Source organism: Oncorhynchus clarkii, chromosome 24 (assembly GCF_045791955.1).
Source record: "Oncorhynchus clarkii lewisi isolate Uvic-CL-2024 chromosome 24, UVic_Ocla_1.0, whole genome shotgun sequence".
Taxonomy (NCBI): domain Eukaryota; kingdom Metazoa; phylum Chordata; class Actinopteri; order Salmoniformes; family Salmonidae; genus Oncorhynchus; species Oncorhynchus clarkii.
Genome location: NC_092170.1, coordinates 35,099,668 through 35,112,135, shown reverse-complemented (window position 1 = coordinate 35,112,135; position 12,468 = coordinate 35,099,668). Strand labels below are relative to the sequence as shown.

At 45.7% G+C, this 12,468-nt stretch overlaps 1 protein-coding gene across 1 annotated transcript in view; it reads left to right on the top strand.

Annotated features, from left to right (window-relative positions):
• LOC139383006 (ClpB family mitochondrial disaggregase) overlaps positions 1 to 12,468 on the top strand; it is a 136,999-nt gene that overhangs the window by 33,978 nt on the left and 90,553 nt on the right. The window contains exon 6 of the mRNA XM_071127297.1: positions 11,072 to 11,169. Coding sequence (XP_070983398.1) covers positions 11,072 to 11,169 — 98 coding nt within the window. The remainder of the gene's footprint in view (positions 1 to 11,071; positions 11,170 to 12,468) is intronic.

Sequence of the window (12,468 nt, the reverse complement as noted above, 5' to 3'; positions counted from 1 at the left end):
TGGGGGGGGGGGGGGGGGGGGTAGTGTATACATACTGAATATCTATGAGTATGTTATTAGTGGGGGGGGGGGGGGTAGTGTATACATACTGAATATCTATGAGTATGTTATTAGTGGGGGGGGGGTAGTGTATACATACTGAATATCTATGAGTATGTTATTAGTGAGTATGGGGGGGGGGTAGTGTATACATACTGAATATCTATGAGTATGTTATTAGTGGGGGGGGGGTAGTGTATACATACTGAATATCTATGAGTATGTTATTAGTGGGGGGGGGGGGGGGGGGTAGTGTATACATACTGAATATCTATGAGTATGTTATTAGTGGGGGGGGGGGGGGGGGGGGTAGTGTATACATACTGAATATCTATGAGTATGTTATTAGTGGGGGGGGGGGGGGGGGTTAGTGTATACATACTGAATATCTATGAGTATGTTATTAGTGGGGGGGGGGGGGGGTAGTGTATACATACTGAATATCTATGAGTATGTTATTAGTGGGGGGGGGGGGGTAGTGTATACATACTGAATATCTATGAGTATGTTATTAGTGGGGGGGGGGGGGGTAGTGTATACATACTGAATATCTATGAGTATGTTATTAGTGGGGGGGGGGGGGGGGGGGGGTTAGTGTATACATACTGAATATCTATGAGTATGTTATTAGTGGGGGGGGGGGGGGGTAGTGTATACATACTGAATATCTATGAGTATGTTATTAGTGGGGGGGGGTTAGTGTATACATACTGAATATCTATGAGTATGTTATTAGTGAGTATGGGGGGGGGGGTAGTGTATACATACTGAATATCTATGAGTATGTTATTAGTGGGGGGGGGGGGTAGTGTATACATACTGAATATCTATGAGTATGTTATTAGTGGGGGGGGGGGGTAGTGTATACATACTGAATATCTATGAGTATGTTATTAGTGGGGGGGGGGGGGGGGGTTAGTGTATACATATTGAATATCTATGAGTATGTTATTAGTGGGGGGGGGGGGGGGGTAGTGTATACATACTGAATATCTATGAGTATGTTATTAGTGGGGGGGGGGGGGGGGGGGTAGTGTATACATACTGAATATCTATGAGTATGTTATTAGTGGGGGGGGGGGGGGTAGTGTATACATACTGAATATCTATGAGTATGTTATTAGTGGGGGGGGGGGGGGTTAGTGTATACATACTGAATATCTATGAGTATGTTATTAGTGGGGGGGGGGGGGGGGGTAGTGTATACATACTGAATATCTATGAGTATGTTATTAGTGGGGGGGGGTTAGTGTATACATACTGAATATCTATGAGTATGTTATTAGTGGGGGGGGGGGGGGGTAGTGTATACATACTGAATATCTATGAGTATGTTATTAGTGGGGGGGGGGGGTAGTGTATACATACTGAATATCTATGAGTATGTTATTAGTGGGGGGGGGGTAGTGTATACATACTGAATATCTATGAGTATGTTATTAGTGGGGGGGGGGGTAGTGTATACATACTGAATATCTATGAGTATGTTATTAGTGCTAGGGGGGGGGGGGGGGGGGGGTAGTGTATACATACTGAATATCTATGAGTATGTTATTAGTGGGGGGGGGGGGGGGGTAGTGTATACATACTGAATATCTATGAGTATGTTATTAGTGGGGGGGGGGGGGGTAGTGTATACATACTGAATATCTATGAGTATGTTATTAGTGGGGGGGGGGGTAGTGTATACATACTGAATATCTATGAGTATGTTATTAGTGGGGGGGGGTTAGTGTATACATACTGAATATCTATGAGTATGTTATTAGTGAGTATGTTATTAGGGGGGGGGGGGGGGGTTAGTGTATACATACTGAATATCTATGAGTATGTTATTAGTGGGGGGGGGGGGTTAGTGTATACATACTGAATATCTATGAGTATGTTATTAGTGGGGGGGGGGTAGTGTATACATACTGAATATCTATGAGTATGTTATTAGTGGGGGGGGGGTAGTGTATACATACTGAATATCTATGAGTATGTTATTAGTGGGGGGGGGGGTAGTGTATACATACTGAATATCTATGAGTATGTTATTAGTGGGGGGGGGGGTAGTGTATACATACTGAATATCTATGAGTATGTTATTAGTGGGGGGGGGGGGTAGTGTATACATACTGAATATCTATGAGTATGTTATTAGTGGGGGGGGGTAGTGTATACATACTGAATATCTATGAGTATGTTATTAGGGGGGGGGGGGGGGGGGGGGTTAGTGTATACATACTGAATAATGACTTTCTAAGGAGATAGGACTGAAGAATGATTGTTAAATTAAATTATTGTTGCCATTTGGTATGAGGAAGTCTCTAAACTGCCCTTATTTAATTTATCTAAATAATTACTGCTATGTGCAAAGGTTTCGCAAATAATCTGCATCCTTAAAAATGTCCAAAGAAACCCCGAAAAGCTTAGACCACTGTCTTAATTACTAGGTAAGCCCACGCACACACACACACAAACACTGTCATGATTGAGTTACAGGAACAATGTTCTGTTTATGATGGATTACACCACTCCCACTGTCGTGTTCTGGTCCTCCATCTTCTTCTTCTCTCTTCCTCAAACTGACCAGTAGAACTAGACACAGCAAAAGGGGAAAGGGGGAGGAGGATGAGAGAATGAGTAATCTAAGTGCTTAAACAAATTCTACTCACCTAATGGAATAACACCCCCTCCCCCCTCCACACACACTCTCCTTCTTGACCCTGATACAGTTTTACATTTTTTTTTACAACTGGAGAAATTTCTCAAAACAGAAACAATTATTCTAAACCAATCACATTAAAGATGTTGTTACCCAGACGACCCGACCACGCCTGACCGGCACTGCTATCACTGCCAATCGCGTGCGTGTGTGCGTGTGTTGTTTAAAGTGTACATGCGCCTGCGTATTTGTGCTTGCACTTGTGTTTGTTTATTTCCCCTGTGTGTGTGTGTGTGTGTGTGTGTGTGTGTGTGTGAGTGACCCTTGTGCATTGTCTTGCTCTCTTCGCCTCAGTTGGCTCTTAGTCTCACACCTCCATCCATCACCGCCTGTAGGCCCATCTCAAGCAGGGTCCTGCCCCAGCAGCCCTCAACCTGCCTGGGGAAGCTCACTACCCAACCCCAGGCTCCACACAGGGCCCCACAAGCCTGGCAGAGTGATAGAGCGGCGCATGGCCCTGACCAGTGGGGTAAAGACACTCAGGCACACACACAGACCCGCAGGGTCCCTGTCCCACCTGCTGTATGGAAACGGGGGGAGGGAGGTAGAGAATACTCCTAATAGCCATTTTTAATAAGGCAATAATAAAGGTTGTTTTGTAAGGGAATTTACTGCTTGTATTGAGTCTGTTTCAATATACCCTCTCTCTCTCTCCCCTCTTTCTCCCCTCTTTCTCTCTCCCCCCACTCTCTCTCCCCCTACTCTCCCTCTCTCCCCTTCTTTCTCTCTCCCCCTTTCTCCCCTTCTTTCTCTCTCCCCCTCTCTCCCCTTCTTTCTCTCTCCCCCTCTCTCCCCTTCTTTCTCTCTCCCCCTCTCTCCCCTCTTTCTCTCTACCCCCTCTCTCGCCCCACTCTCCCCTCTTTCTCTCTACCCCCTCTTTCCCCCCACTCTCTTTCCCCCCACTCTCCCCTCTTTCTCTCTACCCACTCTTTCCCCCACTCTCTTTCCCCCAACTCTCCCCTCTTTCTCTCTACCCTCTCTCTCCCCCCACTCTCCCCTCTTTCTCTCTACCCTCTCTCTCCCCCCTCTCTCTCCCCCCACTCTCCCCTCTTTCTCTCTACCCCCTCTTTCCCCCCACTCTCCCCTCTTTCTCTCTACCCCCTCTTTCCCCCCACTCTCCCCTCTTTATCTCTACCCTCTCTCCCCCCACTCTCCCCTCTTTCTCTCTCCCCCTCTCCCCTTCTTTTTCTCCCCTCTTTCTCTCCCCCCTCTCTCTCCCCTCTTTCTCTCTCCCCTCTCTCTTCCCCCACTCTCCCCTATTTCTTTCTCCCCCTCTCCCCCTTCTTTCTCTCCCCCCTCTCTCTCTCCCCCCACTCTCCCCTCTTTCTCGCTACCCCCTCACCCCTTCTTTCTCTCTCCCCACTCTCTCTCTCTCTTCCCTTCTTTCTCTCTACCCTCTCTCCCCCCCACTCTCCCCTCTTTCTCTCTCCCCCCATTCTCTCTACCCTCTCTCCCCCCCACTCTCCCCTCTTTCTCTCCCCCCCATCTCTCTCTCCCCCTACTCTCCCCCTCTCTCTCTCTCTCTCTCTCCCATCTTTCTCTCTACCCCCTCTCTCCCCTTCTTTCTCTCTCTCCCCCATATTTCTCTCCCCCTACTCTCCCCTCTTTCTCTCTACCCCCTCTCTCCCGTTCTTTCTATCCCCCACTCCCTTCTTTCTCTGTCCCCCATCTCCCCATCTTTCTCTACCCCCTCTCTCCCCTTCTTTCTCTCTCACCTCTCTCCCCCCACTCCCTTCTTTCTCTGTCCCCCGTCTCCCCTCTCTCCCCCCACTCCCTTCTTTCTCTCTCCCCCGTCTCCCCATCTTTCTCTCTCAACCCTCTCTCTCCCCCCACTCTCCCCTCTTTTTCTCTCTCCCCTTCTTTCTCTCTCCCCCCACTCTCTCCCCCACTCTCCCCTCTTTCTCTCTCCCCCATCTCTCTCTCCCCCTACTCTCCCCCTTCTCTCTCCCCCACATCTCTCTCTCCCCCTACTCTCCCCTCTCTCTCTCCCCCTACTCTCCAATCTTTCTCTCTACCCCCTCTCTCCCCTTCTTTCTCTCTACCCCCTCTCTCTCTCCCCCTTCTCTCTCTCCCCCTACTCTCCCCCTTCTCTCTCTCCCCCATATTACTCTCCCCCTTCTCTCTCTCCCCCATATTTCTCTCCCCCTACTCTCCCCTCTTTCTCTCTACCCCCTCTCTCCCGTTCTTTCTATCCCCCACTCCCTTCTTTCTCTGTCCCCCGTCTCCCCTCTCCCCTCACTCCCTTCTTTCTCTCTCACCCGTCTCCCCATCTTTCTCTCTCAACCCTCTCTCTCCCCCCACTCTCCCCTCTTTTTCTCTCTCCCCCCACTCTCTCCCCCCACACTCCCCTCTTTCTCTCTAACCCCTCTCCCCCCACTCTCCCCTTCTTTCTCTCTAACCCCTCTCCCCCCACTCTCCCCTTCTTTCTCTCTCCCCCTCTCTCCCCTCTTTCTCTCCCCCTCTCTCCCCTTCTTTCTCTCTCCCCTCTCTCCCCCCACTCCCTTCTTTCTCTGTCCCCCGTCTCCCCTCTCTCCCCCCACTCCCTTCTTTCTCTCTCCCCCGTCTCCCCATCTTTCTCTATCCCCTCTCTCCCCTTCTTTCTCTCTCAACCCTCTCTCTCCCCCCACTCTCCCCTCTTTTTCTCTCTCCCCTTCTTTCTCTCTCCCCCCACTCTCTCCCCCACTCTCCCCTCTTTCTCTCTCCCCCATCTCTCTCTCCCCCTACTCTCCCCCTTCTCTCCCCCCCCCATCTCTCTCTCCCCCTACTCTCCCCTCTCTCTCTCCCCCTACTCTCCAATCTTTCTCTCTACCCCCTCTCTCCCCTTCTTTCTCTCTACCCCCTCTCTCTCTCCCCCTTCTCTCTCTCCCCCTACTCTCCCCCTTCTCTCTCTCCCCCATATTTCTCTCCCCCTACTCTCCCCTCTTTCTCTCTACCCCTTCTCTCCCGTTCTTTCTATCCCCCACTCCCTTCTTTCTCTGTCCCCCGTCTCCCCTCTCCCCTCACTCCCTTCTTTCTCTCTCCCCCGTCTCCCCATCTTTCTCTACCCCCTCTCTCCCCTTCTTTCTCTCTCAACCCTCTCTCTCCCCCCACTCTCCCCTCTTTTTCTCTCTCCCCCCACTCTCCCCCCCACACTCCCCTCTTTCTCTCTAACCCCTCTCCCCCCACTCTCCCCTTCTTTCTCTCTAACCCCTCTCCCCCCACTCTCCCCTTCTTTCTCTCTCCCCCCTCTCTCCCCTCTTTCTCTCCCCCTCTCTCCCCTTCTTTCTCTCTCCCCTCTCTCTCCCCTCTTTCTCTCTACCCCCTCTCTCCCCCGTCTCCCCTCGCTCTATCCCATCTCCCCCCTCTTTCTCTCTCTCCCCCCTCTATCTCTCTCTCTCTGAGGATTAGTGGTCGTTAGGGTTGATCCTTGGCCCAGAGGGTTGGGCTGATATTAAAGGCCTAAATGATGCTATTTATTATGTTGGAAACAGAACGGGGGGACAGAGTGTGTGTGAGGCAGGTGAGGGGATCTGTGAGTGTGTGTGGGTGTGTTGTCAGCTGGTATATTGCTTTTGTCCTTTATGTTTGGGGTTTGGATCATTGGTTTGGGAGCAGGGCAGGTGTTTAGGTTTTTATCAATAATCACCATGGCGATTACTCTCACTGGTCTTCGCTCACAGCAACACTACGACCATACACACACACACACACACACACACACACACACACACAGCATCGCAAAACACACCATGCGGCATCGCTACAGAGTGTGTGTGTGTGTGTGTGTGTGTGTGTGTGTGTGTGTGTGTGTGTGTGTGTGTGTGTGTGTGTGTGTGTGTGTGTGTGTGTGTGTGTGTGTGTGTGTGTGTGTGTGTGTGTGTGTGTGTGTGTGTGTGTGTGTGTGTGTGTGTGTGTGTGTGACACTGAGTTAAGAGTGCAGGTCAGGGCATAAGGCAATGCTAACCACCCTTACAGACAACACCACCGGCACCCCACACTGCCATTAAACACTCTCAATCCCCGACACACACTCTCACACACACATTCTCAATCATTGACTCACTGACACCTACACTCTCACACGCACATTCTCAATCATTGACTCACACACACCTACACTCTCACACGCACATTCTCAATCATTGACTCACACACACATTCAATCACTGACACACACACTGTAACACGTGCTGTCTCTCATGAGGTTACCTCAGCCCTTTAGTGTGTATGTAATATAGGGGTAATAACCTACTGTGATATAGGGGTAATAACCTACTGTGATATAGGGGTAATAACCTACTGTGATATAGGGGTAGTAACCTGCTGTGATATAGGGGTAATAACCTGCTGTGATATAGGGGTAATAACCTGCTGTGATATAGGGGTAATAACCTACTGTGATATAGGGGTAGTAACCTGCTGTGATATAGGGGTAATAACCTACTGTGATATAGGGGTAATAACCTACTGTGACATAGGGGTAATAACCTACTGTGATATAGGGGTAGTAACCTACTGTGATATAGGGGTAATAATAACCTACTGTGATATAGGGGTAATAATAACCTACTGTGATATAGGGGTAATAACCTACTGTGATATAGGGGTAGTAACCTGCTGTGATATAGGGGTAATAACCTACTGTGATATAGGGGTAATAACCTACTGTGATATAGGGGTAATAACCTACTGTGATATAGGGGTAATAATAACCTACTGTGATATAGGGGTAGTAACCTGCTGTGATATAGGGGTAATAACCTACTGTGATATAGGGGTAATAACCTACTGTGATATAGGGGTAATAACCTACTGTAATATAGGGGTAATAACCTACTGTGATATAGGGGTAGTAACCTGCTGTGATATAGGGGTAATAACCTACTGTGATATAGGGGTAGTAACCTACTGTAATATAGGGGTAATAACCTACTGTGATATAGTAACCTACTGTAATATAGGGGTAATAACCTACTGTGATATAGGGGTAGTAACCTGCTGTGATATAGGGGTAATAACCTACTGTGATATAGGGGTAGTAACCTGCTGTGATATAGGGGTAATAACCTACTGTGATATAGGGGTAATAACCTACTGTGATATAGGGGTAATAACCTACTGTGATATAGGGGTAATAACCTGCTGTGATATAGGGGTAATAACCTGCTGTGATATAGGGGTAATAACCTACTGTGATATAGGGGTAATAACCTGCTGTGATATAGGGGTAATAACCTACTGTGATATAGGGGTAATAACCTACTGTGATATAGGGGTAGTAACCTGCTGTGATATAGGGGTAATAACCTACTGTGATATAGGGGTAGTAACCTGCTGTGATATAGGGGTAATAACCTACTGTGATATAGGGGTAATAACCTACTGTGATATAGGGGTAATAACCTACTGTGATATAGGGGTAATAATAACCTACTGTGATATAGGGGTAGTAACCTACTGTGATATAGTAACCTACTGTAATATAGGGGTAATAACCTACTGTGATATAGTAACCTACTGTGATATAGGGGTAGTAACCTACTGTGATATAGGGGTAATAACCTACTGTGATATAGGGGTAATAACCTACTGTGATATAGGGGTAGTAACCTGCTGTGATATATGGGTAATAACCTACTGTGATATAGGGGTAATAACCTACTGTGATATAGGGGTAATAATAACCTACTGTGATATAGTAACCTACTGTGATATAGGGGTAATAACCTACTGTGATATAGGGGTAATAATAACCTACTGTGATATAGGGGTAGTAACCTACTGTGATATAGTAACCTACTGTAATATAGGGGTAATAACCTACTGTAATATAGGGGTAATAACCTACTGTGATATAGTAACCTACTGTGATATAGGGGTAGTAACCTACTGTGATATAGTGGTAATAACCTGCTGTGATATAGGGGTAATAACCTACTGTTATATAGGGGTAATAACCTACTGTGATATAGTAACCTACTGTAATATAGAGGTAATAACCTGCTGTGATATAGGGGTAATAACCTACTGTGATATAGTAACCTACTGTGATATAGGGGTAATAACCTGCTGTGATATAGGGGTAATAACCTACTGTGATATAGGGGTAATAACCTACTGTGATATAGGGGTAGTAACCTACTGTGATATAGGGGTAATAACCTGCTGTGATATAGTAACCTACTGTAATATAGGGGTAGTAACCTACTGTGATATAGGGGTAATAACCTACTGTGATATAGGGGTAGTAACCTACTGTGATATAGGGGTAATAACCTACTGTGATATAGTAACCTACTGTGATATAGGGGTAATAATCTACTGTGATATAGGGGTAGTAACCTACTGTGATATAGGGGTAATAACCTACTGTGATATAGTAACCTACTGTGATATAGGGGTAGTAACCTACTGTGATATAGTAACCTACTGTAATATAGGGGTAATAACCTACTGTGATATAGGGGTAATAACCTACTGTAATATAGGGGTAGTAACCTACTTTGATATAGTAACCTACTGTAATATAGGGGTAATAACCTACTGTGATATAGTAACCTACTGTGATATAGTAACCTACTGTGATATAGGGGTAATAACCTACTGTGATATAGGGGTAGTAACCTACTGTGATATAGGGGTAATAACCTACTGTGATATAGTAACCTACTGTGATATAGGGGTAGTAACCTACTGTGATATAGTAACCTACTGTAATATAGGGGTAATAACCTACTGTGATATAGGGGTAATAACCTACTGTAATATAGGGGTAGTAACCTACTGTGATATAGTAACCTACTGTAATATAGGGGTAATAACCTACTGTAATATAGGGGTAGTAACCTGCTGTGATATAGGGGTAATAACCTACTGTAATATAGGGGTAATAACCTACTGTGATATAGGGGTAATAACCTGCTGTGTTACTACCTGCTGTGTGTTAATATAATACCTGCTGTGTGTTAATATAATACCTGCTGTCTGTTACTACCTGCTGTGTGTTAATATAATACCTGCTGTGTGTTAATATAATACCTGCTGTGTGTTAATATAATACCTGCTGTGTGTTAATATAATACCTGTTGTGTGTTAATATAATACCTGCTGAGTGTTAATATAATACCTGCTGTGTGTTAATATAATACCTGCTGTGTGTTAATATAATACCTGCTGTGTGTTAATATAATACCTGCTGTGTGTTAATATAATACCTGCTGTGTGTTTGGTACCTGCTGTGTGTTAATATAATACCTGCTGTGTGTTAATATAATACCTGCTGTGTGTTAATATAATACCTGCTGTGTGTTAATATAATACCTGCTGTGTGTTAATATAATACCTGCTGTGTGTTAATATAATACCTGCTGTGTGTTAATATAATACCTGCTGTGTGTTAATATAATACCTGCTGTCTGTTACTACCTGCTGTGTGTTACTATAATACCTGCTGTGTGTTAATATAATACCTGCTGTGTGTTAATATAATACCTGCTGTGTGTTAATATAATACCTGCTGTGTGTTAATATAATACCTGCTGAGTGTTAATATAATACCTGCTGTGTGTTAATATAATACCTGCTGTGTGTTAATATAATACCTGCTGTGTGTTAATATAATACCTGCTGTGTGTTAATATAATACCTGCTGTGTGTTAATATAATACCTGCTGTGTGTTAATATAATACCTGCTGTGTGTTAATATAATACCTGCTGTGTGTTCATATAATACCTGCTGTGTGTTAATATAATACCTGCTGTGTGTTAATATAATACCTGCTGTGTGTTAATATAATACCTGCTGAGTGTTAATATAATACCTGCTGAGTGTTAATATAATACCTGCTGAGTGTTAATATAATACCTGCTGTGTGTTAATATAATACCTGCTGTGTGTTAATATAATACCTGCTGAGTGTTAATATAATACCTGCTGAGTGTTACTACCTGCTGTGTGTTAATATAATACCTGCTGTGTGTTAATATAATACCTGCTGTGTGTTAATATAATACCTGCTGTGTGTTAATATAATACCTGCTGTGTGTTAATATAATACCTGCTGTGTGTTAATATAATACCTGCTGAGTGTTAATATAATACCTGCTGTGTGTTAATATAATACCTGCTGTGTGTTTGGTACCTGCTGTGTGTTTGGTACCTGTTGTGTTTGAGGAGATGGTGCAGTAGGCAGGGATGTGTGTGTAGAGTGGTCAGAATGTGCATTTTAGGCATCACATATATGACCCCTCTTTCTACCCTGTTGAGCGGTCCAAATGCTGCAGTCTGACCCCTAACCTTTGACCCCCCTAACCTCTCTCTCTCTCTCTCTCTCTCCGTGCAGGTGCCAACCCCCTGCAGACCAATGCCTTAGGACACACAGCCAGAGCCTACGCCAAGGAGGGAGAGTTACACACACTACTGCTGGAGTGGGAGGGCAAGGTATCTCACACACACACACACACACACACACACACAATACACTACACTAGGATTGGCAAACTAACGACCAGCCTCCTCGGCACGAGATCGAACTTCCACCCAGGAAACATCTGCACCCCCCACTGGGAGACACACACACAAAGACACCCCCAGTGGGGAGTGACAGGGAAATGAGCGATATGATTGGCTCTGGGGGGGGGGTGTAAAGGCTGTTCCAGGCTAGTGGAGGTTAAAAGAGGTTACGCAGAACTAGTGTTGGTGTGTTTAAAGACAAGGCAGTCGTATGCACAACCCTAAATCGAACCCCTTAGCCCCTAGGCACTTCCCCTAGCCCCTCGGCACCCTGCACCCCCTCCGTCACACGATTAATGTTGTTGTTTAAGCAATCTATAAACGGTACGTTTATAAATCAAAATGTGGGTCAGGTGAAAGTTTGTTCTAGTGCCAACAAACATCTTACAGTGTTTGGCTTTACAGTGTTCGGCTTTACAGTGTTCGGCTTTACAGTGTTCGGCTTTACAGTGTTCGGCTTTACAGTGTTCGGCTTTACAGTGTTCGGCTTTCACAACGTGAAAGTGTTCGGCTTTACAGTGTTCGGCTTTACAGTGTTCGGCTTTACAGTGTTCGGCTTTACAGTGTTCGGCTTTCACAACGTGAAAGTGTTCGGCTTTACAGTGTTCGGCTTTACGGTGTTCGGCTTTACGGTGTTCGGCTTTACGGTGTTCGGCTTTACGGTGTTCGGCTTTACGGTGTTTGGCTTTACGGTGTTCGGCTTTACGGTGTTCGGCTTTACAGTGTTCGGCTTTACAGTGTTCGGCTTTACAGTGTTCGGCTTTCACAACGTGAAAGTGTTCGGCTTTACAGTGTTCGGCTTTACAGTGTTCGGCTTTACAGTGTTCGGCTTTCACAACGCAATTCCGAGGAACGGATGGTAATTCTGGTGCTGATAAAAAGGTGTGATGAATGCGTTTCTGCTGAGCGGACCGGGGCACAGACTGTCTGGTTCTGTTCTCCTCACTCTACATCACAGTAGTCAGATTTGGAATTGTAAAGTACACATTTGGACTCGTGGGTGTTTGGCTTATAGGACATCAAAGCGGTATTATAATCCTCAACGGCTCATCTTTCAATGTACATTGAGTCACCTTAATTTAACAGCATTTCCCTTCACTCAGACAACAAAACATTTGCAAATGTTTCCCAATCAGCCAGAGGAATGGGGACAACTTGTTGTCACGCAAGGTGCTCAAAAACCTCACCGAGCTGTGAAGTGCAGAGCCTGAGTTCTGACGTCATGTA